At 41.9% G+C, this 12,253-nt stretch overlaps 1 protein-coding gene across 1 annotated transcript; it reads right to left on the bottom strand.

The window, feature by feature from the left end:
- Positions 1-1,229: 1,229 nt before the first annotated feature.
- On the bottom strand, positions 1,230-11,920 carry PSMA4 (proteasome 20S subunit alpha 4). Its single transcript, XM_049852873.1, has 9 exons — positions 11,806-11,920; positions 10,426-10,451; positions 10,138-10,180; positions 9,696-9,858; positions 8,281-8,358; positions 7,877-7,965; positions 7,288-7,418; positions 6,655-6,778; positions 1,230-5,101 (listed from the first exon to the last, which is right to left on the bottom strand). Exons 2-9 carry the CDS (start codon positions 10,426-10,428, stop codon positions 4,947-4,949), a joined length of 786 nt encoding a protein of 261 aa, XP_049708830.1. The 5' UTR covers positions 10,429-10,451; positions 11,806-11,920; the 3' UTR covers positions 1,230-4,946.
- Positions 11,921-12,253: the final 333 nt, after the last annotated feature.

The following is a 12,253-nucleotide window of genomic DNA, read 5'->3' on the forward strand; positions in this document are numbered from 1 at the left end:
AGTTAATTGTCTTCCAAATTTCTTGGCATAGACAAGTGAATGCTCCCAACGTTTGTTGAAACATCTCAATTGGTATTCTGTCAGTTCCTGGAGCTTTGTTTTTTCCAATGCCTTCAGTGCAGCTTAGATTTCTTCCTTCAGTACCATTGGTTCTTGATCACGTACTACCTCCTGAAATGGTTGAATGTTGACCAATTCTTTTTGGTACAGTGACTCTATGTATTGCTCCCATTTTCCTTTGATGTTTCCTGCGTCATCCAACATTTTGCTCATAGAATCCTTCAATATTGCAACTCGAGGCTTGAATTTTCCTTCTGTTCTTTCAGCTTGAGAAATGCTGACCATGTTCTTCCCTTTTGATTTTCTAACTCCAGGTCTTTGCACATTTCTTTATAATACTTTGCCTTTTTGAGCCACCCTTTGAAATCTTCAGTTCAGCTCTTTTACTTCACCATTTCTTCCATTTGCTTTAGCTACTCTACATTCAAGGGCAAGTTTCAGAGTCTCTTCTGACATCAATTCTGGTCGTTTATTTCTTTCCTATCTTTTTAATGACCTTTTGGTTTCTTCACGTATGATGTCTTCACACAACTAATCTGATCTTCAGTCATTAGTGTTCAATGCAACAAATCTATTTTTGAGATGGTCTCTAAATACAGGTGGGATATACTCAAGGTCATACTTTGGCTCTTATGGGCTTGTTTTATTTTTTTTTTTAGCTTCAGCTTGAACTTGTGTATGAGCAATTGATGGTCTGTTCTGCAGTTGGCCCTTGGCCTTGTCCTGACCAATGATGCTGAGCTTCTTCATTATCTCTTTCCACAGATGTAGAGGATTTGATTCCCGTGCATTTCATCCAGCGAGGTCTATGTGTATAGTCACTGTTTATGTTGTTGAAAAAAGGTATCTACAATGAATAATTGGTTGGTTTTGCAAAATTCTATCACACATGCCTACTGGAGTATAAATCAGTATAATTTTCTGGAGGGCAGACATAATTTAACAACATGTACCAAAAGCCTCGAAAATGTCCACAACCATTGACCTAGTAATTCCACTGATAGAAATTTATCCTAAGGAAATAATTACACATAGCTCCAAAGATTTAACCATATGGATATTAATCATGGCTCTGTTTAACAAATGAATAAAAATTAGTAACAACCTAAATGACCATCAAGAGGGCATTGTTAAACTTTACCATATGAAGAAACTTCATACCATGGAATACTGTTCTGTTACTGATTAATATTGGCACAAAAAATGCTCATCATATCACAAGTGAAGAAAGGCACGTTACAGAGGAGTAGATACTGAATTTTCCTGTTAAAAAAATCTGCATATCTGTATGCCCACTAAAACATCTAGAAGAACATTAAGGCTGTTTTTATTTTTGATGTTTTATTTGTCCTCAGATTTCTACTAGCATGAACTTTGTATCCCTATTGTAATAATTTTTTTCTATTATAGGATAAAAGTTGAACCTTAAAATGGTAGAAGGGTATATTTGGAGGTGGGGCCTTGGGTTTGGTTTTACTGCAATGCGTAACTGTATGCAAGGTCGTTTCTAGAGTTCTTCCCTCTCAGGGATATTAGTCTGTACTTGATCTCACACTAAACCCAGTGCCAGTGCCATCGGATCTCACACTGTAACAACAATAATAAAAAAGACATTAGAACATTTTGAGTACGTCATCATGTTCATTTAATGCCTTTTTAGATGAGACGTTAACTACTCTCTTGAATCAGAGTCTGCAGCCATCCTTTACCCCTTCTCCCTCATCCCTTACTCTCGGCACTTCCTCTCTTCTCCATTCCTGTTACTGCTGCCTTGGGCCCTCACCTCATCCTTCCTCCCCATACTATTTTGGTAGCCTCCTAACTAGTCTCCCTGCTGTCTCTTCCCACCTAATCCATCTTCTGGACTTCCAGAATCATTGTTTTAAACAAGTTAGAGTGTAATTGTCTCCTTCACTCTAAATTCTCAGTGACCTCTGCATTGCATAAAACAGACTCCAGGATTTGCAAAGCTTTCTTCTTCTCACCATAGTGGACATTTCCAATCTTATCTCTTGTCAATAACCATCTTCCCTCAAAAAGCTATGCCGTAGCTCTGCTCAGCTACTTGCTCTCTGTAAATATGAAGCTTTTTACCACCAGATCTCTGCACCTGCAGTTCCTTCTCCCTTTACTCCCTGGCCTTTAGTATATAGCCACTTCCTCCACCTGAAGTAGTTGGTTCTAGCCCTGCTTTTCCTGCAGGACTGCAAGCTAAGAGCTGAGGACACATCTCATCCCCCCATGTATCCCTATCACTTAAAATTACCAGCATCGTGGTAAGTGGTCAATAAAAAAAAAAAAATCCCCTTTCCGATTTTTTTTCCCGTGTGGAATATCTTTGCATTGCTGAAACAGATGTTTTCACAGCACTGTCAAAGTGCTAGACTGTAGAAATTCCAGAATCTCACTTATTTTCTGATTGAGAAAAACATCAGATGTAAAATTACACATAGGGACACAAGGTATGTCTTAAAAGCATGATTTATAATCCACCAAAAAAAAAAAAACACTTAAGATTTTGACTTTAAAGGTTTGACTGAAGATTTCCAACTTCAGTTCTCTTTAGTTTCATGTTTGTGTCAAGGTGCTTCTGAGCTGGTGGTGCACCCAAGAGTTTTGCCCAGATGGAGAATGAAATGTTTGGTCTTGGTGGAGGAGAGCCCCTGCTCACCACTAAATTTATCCTAAGTAAATAATTATACATAGCCCAAGGAATGAAGATTTTTCATTCAGATGAAGATTGCTGTAATGAAGATTGCTCAGACTGCATCAGGCAAACCCTGGAAGCCAGGAGGCCCTGCGACCCAGGCTGCACATTGAAATCACCTGGGAAGCTTTTTTAAAAAAATGCTAATACCTGGGCCCCACACCAGATGCTGATTTAATTGGTATGGCATACAGTCTGGGAACAAGAAATTTCAGAAGCTTCCCAGGTGATTCTGACATACAGCAACCCTTAACCCGTTGCCGTTGGTCAATTCTGACTCATAGCAACCCTATAGGACAGAGTAGAACTGCCCCACAGGGTTTCTAAAGAGGGAAAGGGGCTGGTAGACTCAAACTGCTGACTTTTTGGTTAGCAGCTGAGCTCTTAACCACTGCACCATCAGGGGTCCAATATGCAGGAAAGTGATCCTCAAACTTTAGCACAAAAATCACTTGTGCGTTGTGTTCAAAGTTTGCTGGGCACCATCCCCAGAGATTTTTATTCAGTAGGTCTGGATGGACCCGAGACTTTGCATTCCTTACAAATTCCCAGCTGGAGCTGAAGCTGCCGTTCCACAGACCACACTTTTAAGGAGCACTGCTCTGTCACGTCAATCATAAAGCCCTCAAAAACCTAAGCCAGCAACAGTCAAGCAAAAGTCCATCAGTGGAGTTCGCTTCAGCCAGAACTGAACTATTCTCATCTCGTTTGCACTTTTCTGTTTGCCTAACTTCTCTTACTATACTACATCTTCCACACAGGTTGGGATGCTGGCTGTGGGCAGTTCATACCCTCCATCAATTCTGGCTTCACTCAGTCCACGTGTTCATTCTCAATCACTGAGACAGAGGTGGGTCATCTGGCCACCTGAGGACTGTGCCCACCGTGAAAAGAGTAGTTCTCCGACAGGCAGACCTAGCTGGACTATCTGCCAGTGGAAGGAGGAGAGCCAGAATGGGGATGGAACAGTGTAAAAGCCATAGCTAAGAGGCATGACCAACACACAACTCAGAATAATGGTTATCATTTCTTGAGGGTAGAAAGAGAGCCGAAAGGGTTATACAGGTGCTTCAAAAGTACTGGTTGTTTCTTAATCTAGGTGGTAAGTACACAGGGCTTCGTTTTATCTATACCTTTCAGGTTTTATTATAGTCATTTGGGTGTATGCTCACACATATAATTTTTTAAGTATTAATAGCTGCCACAATCCATTGTATTTTATCAATATTAAGGATTGATATTGCGCTTGGCTGCTAACTCAAAGATTAGAGGTTCGAGCCCACCCAGAGACTCCTCCGAAGAAAGGCCTGGCCATCTCCTTCGGAAAAAAACCAGTCATCACAAACCCTATGGAGCATGGAAGGTTGCCATGAATTGGAATTGACCTGACAACTGATTTTTTAAATCAACATTGAAGGCTGCCAGCAGTCAGAACGGAAATGTCATACACTTTCCACTGGACAGACCTTATACGTATCATCCTATTAGGCCTAGGGAAACCCTGGTGGCATAGTGGTTAAGTGCTAAACCAAAGGGTCAGCAGTTTGAATCCGCCAGGTGCTCCCTGGAAGCTCTATGGGGCAGTTCTACTCTGTCCTATGGGGTCACTGAGTCGGAATTGACTCAACGGCACTGGGTTTGGTTTTTTTTGTTTGTTTGTTTTATTAGGCCTAGGGGGAGGGCAGCTCTCTGCTATAGACTATAGACAGCTACAGACTCTCCAAGATGCTAGGTGAAGGACAGCAAAGGAAATCTTCAGTGCACAGCTCCCATCTTCCCCTTTTTATAGCGGTTACATTTCTGTCAGTTTTAACACCCTATTTAAAAGTAACTAAAGGGTTGCCACAGTACAAACAAAGCATGAAAAGAAGATATTCATCCCGGCATCTTTATCAATTACTGCTACATTTTCTTATATAGTAAATACACCATTTCCATTCTTCTAAGTTTTATTCAAAAAACAAACAAAAAATCTTGTAAGATGTCCATGAAGAGCAATCATTACCATAAGGTATTCAACTGAACAGAAATAACAAGGACCCAGTTCAGCATGTAATGTCCTATTTCCTCACTGCACAAGTTAAAAAAAAAGTCAAAGCTCTCTCAGTGTGAAAGATTAGGACAGGTCTTACACTGAAATGGTGCCCAAAATGAGTTATAAAATCCTTGATTTGGTCTCCTATTTATCCTTTTCTTTCTGTTCTTTTTCTTTCTTCTCACGCTCAGCTTTAGCTTCTTCTTCCTCGTGTTTTTTGATCAGCTGTTCCACTTCCTTCTGTTTGAGAACTCGGATTACTGTCTTGCCATTCTCTCTTGTTAGGGTTGCAATTTCCACTAGAAATAAACACACGTATGTGTATTATCGGCAGCCATTCTTAGTGAACAAGCTTAATAGGCAATCATAACTTAACCTCGTCACGTTACTGTGGCTTTAGTTCACACCATTCTTCCTTGTTTTACATGTATTAACAATTTGTGGATACTTTTATAGGAACAAAGTATCTTGGGTCTTGTAATGTTTTGATTACTATTTTTACTTAAATATCTTCCTTCTCCCTGCCCATACCAATCTTCTTAGCAGTTGTTTTGTCACTCCCCTGGAAAAAGAGCCCTGGTGGTGCAGTCGTTAAGTGCTCAGCTGCTAACAGAAAGATCAGTGGTTTATACCCACCAGCTGCTCTGTGGGAGAAAGATGTGGCAGTCTGCTTCCATAAAGATTACAGCCTTGGAAACCCTATGGGGCAGTTCTACTGTGTCCTATAGGGTCACTATGAGTCGGAATCGGCTGGATGGCAACGGGTTGGGTTTGGAAAAAGTACAATCAGTCAATTGCTCTAGCTGGCCTGCTATTAGCTGCTGATCAGAGAGAACCACAATTTCCTTGTTGGAACCTCTGAAGGCTCAGAAAGAATCTTCAACAAATGATAGCACTTATTTTTCAAGGACTTTTAAAATCCCTTTTCCAAAACAAAGGCACGGAAAGCAGCTTCCATGGCTACAGACAAGAAAAGTGGACTGATACCTGAAGGGGAAAGAATTTTTTCTGTAGTGAAAAAACTGAGTAGCGCCTCCTACCAGGAGCCAATATGCTAACTTACTATAATTTTTGAATAATGTTAGAAATATTAACATTTTACATGGTCATACAACTTATACATGAACTAAATCCCTTAATTGGAACCATGGGGTTAATCTAAGAGATTAGTAGATTCAGAAGAACAGGAAAAGGTGATACAACTCCGCTAATGTTATAACTCTGATAAAAGTGTATTATACAAATATATAACTTCCTACATACACTTTATCATATATACAGGTAGTCCCCGACTTAAGACGTATTCGAGTTACGACTAACTGCACTTACAACTTTTTTTTTTGGTACATCTTGTTAGCAATGTGTACTAAATACAATGTTGCAGCATGTAATTTGCTGTTATCATTCTCAGATGTTCACCCACAGATGTACAATGTTATGATTTATAAAGATGCTGCTAATAAAAAGTGTGATATCTGACCTAAGTCAGGACCGACTTACGACGGAGTCTTTGGAACAGAGCACTGTCATAAGTTGGGTGCTACTTGTATAAACAAGCATAGACACCATTAATGAGAAATCCTGATAACTGTTAACTGAAAGTAGCAGGGCTCAGATCTCTGAGTATTTACAACATTCAGCCTTAAGTCACTAAGCTTGGAATGTCATGTGGGATTGCGGCTCCACAACTTACAAAGGTTGACCTTCGTCAAGCCACTTAACCTCGTGAAGGCCCCATGCCCTCATTTAGGAGATAGGTGTAAGGCCACTTAACTCAGAGGGTTGCTATTTCAATGAACTTAGATAACATGTTAAAGGCCTAACACAGTAGCTGCTCGATCACATGAATTACCTTTTTCAGCAGAAAGTTTACTAACATCCATGGTCTTATTTAGCACCTTGATAGCTAAAGCAAGTGCTGACTTCAAAGTCATTTCTCCTTCTTTGTAGTCTTGTTTCAACATTGACACAGCTGCCTATAAAAACATAAAGAATCAGCATATAGAATTTTCTTTAAGTTTTTCCACTCTTTAGGAATATGGCTTGGTCAGAAAAACGATGCCTCAAATTATTACTAGCATGATAATCAGCATATAGTTTTGACGGTAGAGAGGGTAAACACGTGATGGGATTGGAAAGGCGAGTGCCAATGTCCACAGAGTTTTTAACCTGGGGTCCTCAGATCCCCAAGGGGTCCAGGGTAGAATTCAGGGGGTCTGTGAACTAGGAAGGGGAAAAAAATTACATCTTTATTTTCACAACTTCTAACTGAAAATTAGCATCTGCTTTCATTATAAATGTAGGCAACAAACCCCAGCAGTATTAGTAGTACCAGCAACTCTGTCACTAACAGAAATCACAGTTTTCCGTATCACATTAAGGTGTGTGGCAGCTACCTTAAAATACTGTTTATTCTCATTACTACTTTAATTGCAGTAATGATTAGACCTTTCACTAGATCTTGTGACACCACAAAAATACTCACTGCACTGTTATTTCCAATGCATGTGGCTTTCCAGCCCCCGTAATTCCCACTAGGGTCACTCTGATAGAGCTGAAAGCCATAGTGTTTATCCCAGCCAATGTACAGCAATGAAACACCAAAGGGACGTTTTCCTGTAATAAAGAGAAAAAAAGTCAATTGTAGCAACAATCTAAATTTTGTTTCACAGTTGTCTGAGCTCAGTGAAGGTGGCTAAGCCCTTTCCTGTGAAGTTAAACATTCATAAACTGCTTTGTGTTCTGGCCATGACAGATAAGCTCCATCATAAATTCTGCTTTTGTTTCTAGGCCTGGGAAACAGTCAGGAGGGGGAAAAAAGACACTGGGGATCCACGCTAAATTTCATTATTATGTAAAAAGCAATCTGTTTCCAGATTTGAAAAGATTATTTTGGCCTCTCAATATCCTATTAACAAAATTCACAATGAGTTACACGACAGCTTATAAAGCAGGAGCTTATGAAAAGTGTTCACCTGCCTGTTTAATTTTCAATTCCTTCTTAGTATCTTAAAAAGGTCCAAATTCATTAAACATTTTAGCCTTTTTAAATCAAATTCCCAACCAGTTAGTACCTCCAAACTGTGTATAAGCTTGCTTGATGTCACACAGTGCTGTGACCAACTGCTCACAGGGAATAGGCTCCTGATACTGCAACAAATACCTAGGATTTAAAGAGATCAGCTGATCAGTCTTCTCTGTGGCCCAGACACTCTCTGAACAGCACAGTCTCTGAAAGGAAATTTATGCTGTGGGGACAACGCAACAGGCACTTGTGACCTGAAGAGGGAAGGAGGAGGGGACCTGTCAACATCTTAATATCCTTACGATAAATAACACTTCAGAAGTTTGGTTAAAAAAAAAAACACTCATTTTCAATTAATAGATTTTTAATGCCTTTAACCTTTGCAAAAGTGAGCTCTCCTTGGAAACATCTAACCTAATTCATCCATCATCGATTACGCTATTAGGACCGTACCTTTGAGCAATGAGCCTCAGTTCATTAGTTAGAACATTAGCATCCGAAGTTATACCCGCCACGCTGCAAGCCATGTCCCTTAAAGAAAAGAGATTGATCTGTCAGCAGGGGAAATGCTTGAAAGGGGTATTTAGGCATTATATTAAGGAGTCCTGCATTCTATTACTTTTTATGCTCTATTAGAAATTCACTATGCTTGCTTCGCAGCCGCTATTCCCTTCAGACAAAAACTACGGATGCTTTATCCTTGTAGGAGGCTTTTAGTTTAATGTCATCCAACACGAAACAGAAACAAATGTACCCTTAACGAGGTGTTATGCGTCATTGCTGCCCTGTGTTCATGGCAAGAAAATTAATATGAGAAGCTAAAGTAAATCCTGAAGAGTCGGCAAGAGTAGAAGAAAAAGGTTTTGCCAGACAGAAAGATAAACAGCCTGATGCTCCTGTGTGGTACTCTCACCTCCTAGGGCTTAGCTTGAGGGGGCATGAGGGCATGGGGTTTTGCAAGCCTGCCTAGGAAGCCTGGGCTAGGTTCAAGCTATGAGGTGCATTTCCTTTCTTTGCCCCCTGCTCCTCAAGAGCTGCCCTGCTGCTCCTACAGCCTAGGTACCTCCTATCGCTATGTTCAGCCAAACCCTTGAGTTGCTGAGTGAACTGAAGAGTGGCTCTGTGGTAGGGATAATACTTCTCTGCAGACAGCACCAACAGGCCCTTAAAACCAGCCTTCACAGGACTCCCACTGAAGGGAAAGTTAATTAGTAAATCCAGCTGTCAGCAGCAAAATCCTGCATGCCTAATGTTTAAGTGTATGCCACCAGCTGTCACTGAGTCAATTCCAACTCATGATAACATTGTCAGAGTAGAACTATGCTCCATACAGTTTTCAATGGCTGATTTTTTGGAGACAGATTGCCAGGCCTTTCTTCTGAGGCACCTCTGGGTGGACTCAAATCTCCAACCTTTCGGGTAGCAGCAAAGAGAGTTAACTCTATCACCCAGGGACTATTAAGTGTATAGGACTTGGCTAAATAGTTCCTAGACCTTGAAGAGGTCCATTCCTCAGTATACATAGTTCAAAATCCCTGAGTAGCCATTCTAAACAATACTTTGAAGGCCTGCTAGATGCCAGACACTGTGTTAGGTGCTTTGCCCTTATTTTACTTTATTAAACTGTCACTACTACACTAAAACAAAAAACTACGAGGTTCTGAAAAGTTAATAGTGTAAGGTTACAGAGCTTGTATGGGTAGAGCACGGATCTGAACCCAAATCTGCCTGCTAAGCCTGTACTCTTATCACTATACAGTGCTGTTTCTCCACTAAGTGCTTGGCCCCAAGCATGAAATGAACAACACATGGTCCTCATGCAAGAGTGTGAGACATTTTACAAGTATCTTTCCAAAGATCTCACTTACTCATTGAGTTTATAAATTTTTTCAGAAAAAAAGACTTCATCAAGAAGCTTGTGGATGTTGCGTCTCTCTGCTGCAAGCAAAACACCATCATTTGCTAAAATTCCCAGACAGGTGCCTGCATGTCCAATAGCTTCCATGGCATATTCAACTTGGTACAAGCGACCTACAAAACACAAGCAGAAGAAACTAAGACTCTGTGCTTTTGGCCCACTGGTATCCTATAGGTCCAAATAAAACAGCAGTGATATTGGCAAGCTACCAATAAGAATCTCACTTTTACTCTTCTATGAGGCATATAATCAACCAGATGACCGTACTTAATTCAAAGTACAAAAAGGATGAAAAACTTAACTACAAAAAAAAGTTTGTAGATTTTGTTCCCTAAAAGCCTAACACTTTAAAAAACAGTTTATTTAAGACAGACTGAACAATTTCTACTCGCCTTCTGGAGAAAATATAGTAGTCCTGGAGTCATATCTTCGAGACTGCAAAGGAAAAACATACCAGTGATTCCTACTCACTGAAAGTAAGCAAGCCCTCGCAAGCCCACAAACCATTTTATAAAACAAATCCTGATATACAAAGTTCAATGTGTGGGGGGAAACCAATAAGGAAGAAGATACCATCCCGTCTTTTTCCTTTCACTTCAATTCTCTCAAGCACGTCCGTAATTTAAGAATGAACAATACACTATTTTTCAGACAACAAACTGGCATGTGTATTAACTCACCATGTTTTCTGAATTTTATATAATTCCTGCAAAAAGAAAATATGATCATTATTAAAACAAAACTGACAATTTAAAAAGCATTTTCTGACTTAAAAAAAAAATCGTTTTGTTTGCTCCATTCATTCAACCAAGGTTTACTGTGCACCTGGTAAGTGCCAGGCACTATGCTAGATGCTGGAATACCAAGTGGGTAAAACAAACCCTGCCCATAAGAGCTTACAGTATGGTAGTCACGTAAGGGAAGCAGATAGACAATTACAAAGCAATGTGGAAGGTGGGGAAGGAAGAGGGGTGAAGAATACCCGAGAGGACTTTTTTGAGAAAATGATACAGAAAGTGACTCCAAAGCAGAGATGGCAGAGGCAGAAACAAGTTTGAGAACTCACTCTCAGGCCTAAGAGGAAGAAGAGGGGAAGGGCATTCCAGAAGAAAGCATGAACGATGATACAGAAAGGATAGCTCAGCGGGCAAGAAAAAAATTGCCTAAGTCTAAAAAACAGAAAAGAAAAAGAAGCTAGAGAACTAAACAAGTATTCAAACCATGCAGAGCCTTGAATGCCAGGTTAAGCACCTTCGGCTTTCTCCAGAGACAGACACGGAGTCCTGAACTATGTGGGTAATCTTTGGCATCATCATTACCATTCCTGCAAAAGACGGCACTGGGACTTAGTTGGAAAGCTGAGCCTTCAGACTCCAAAGTCCATGTTCCCAAATACTGGAATACCGAGACTTAAAAAACTGGAACAGTACGCAGAAATAAAGTCACAAAAGGCCCGTGTGTCTAGGTAAAAATTCTGAATTTTATCCATTAAGCAACGAGGTTCCACCAAATGATCCTACAAGCCACAAGAAATGACGTGCGTTTTGGAAATATCAGTCTGGCTGGTGAGATCACTCCAGCAGGGTAACCAGTTTACGAGGCTGTTGCAACGGACAGGTGAAAGGTAAGAATAACCCTGAGCAGAGAAGCCAGGAGAGCACAAACAGGGGAGACCTGCCGAGGATCTCATTCGCGCGTAAAAACAACTTTCTGGATTTCCACGCCCGATGCCGGGCACAGGACGACTTTAAGTTCACTGGCACCTTCACCGAACGGGATTCTTCAAGGGGCGGAACCTGCCCACTCCGTGGTCCTGCCCACCGCTCCCCTGCTCCCGACCTGGTCCCCACCGACCACGCTCCGCGCAGGGAGCCCGACGGTGGCCGGCCGGAGCCAAGTCCCGGACGCGGGTCTGTCACCGAGGCCGGTGCAGAGTCATCGCGCCCGCGGTTCCTCGGCAGTGGCTGCAGGCCGGGATCAGCTCTGTCTCGACGCTCACAACCCCCGCCCACGAGGAGAGTGGCCAAGCTTCCGCGGGTCCCCAGGGGGCAAAGGCTCACCGGAGTGAAGACACTGAAGAGTCAAGATCTACACCGAGCGCGTTACTCCGCGGGCGGAAAACCACCGCAGCTGCCCGAGTAGCCTCGCTAATATGGCCCCCGCGCGTGCGCAGAACCACCCAGGGGGCGGGGCAGCCAAGGACGCGGAAGTTCCCCCGGGGGGCGGAGCGAGAGCCTGTTAACCGCGTGGGAGCTGGGGCTCTGGGGCGCGGCGGAGAGGCTGGGCTGCGGTCTGTGAAGGGGTTTCTCTGGCATGGGAAGGAGGGCTGGAAAGTCTTAGCCTAAGAGAAGGTGGAGTTGTGGCTAATTTCCTTCTCCCATGCTTGCGCTCTAGTTTCACGTTCACTTTCTCTTCACCACTCAGCAGTCTTAGTAGACCTGTCTTAGCAGTAGTGTGACCTATGCTTACCTAATGCTTACCTACCATTCCTGTCCCGTTCCCCAGAGT

The sequence above is a fragment of the Elephas maximus genome, chromosome 13 (assembly GCF_024166365.1).
Source record: "Elephas maximus indicus isolate mEleMax1 chromosome 13, mEleMax1 primary haplotype, whole genome shotgun sequence".
NCBI lineage: Eukaryota > Metazoa > Chordata > Mammalia > Proboscidea > Elephantidae > Elephas > Elephas maximus.

Coding starts and splice junctions, on each gene's coding strand:
- PSMA4 (XM_049852873.1), bottom strand. Junction 9,859..10,137: donor TACTATATTTTCTCCAGAAG/GCGAGTAGAAAT, acceptor TGTGTTTTGTAG/GTCGCTTGTACCAAGTTGAA. Junction 7,419..7,876: donor AGCTTATACACAGTTTGGAG/GTACTAACTGGT, acceptor TCTTTATTACAG/GAAAACGTCCCTTTGGTGTT.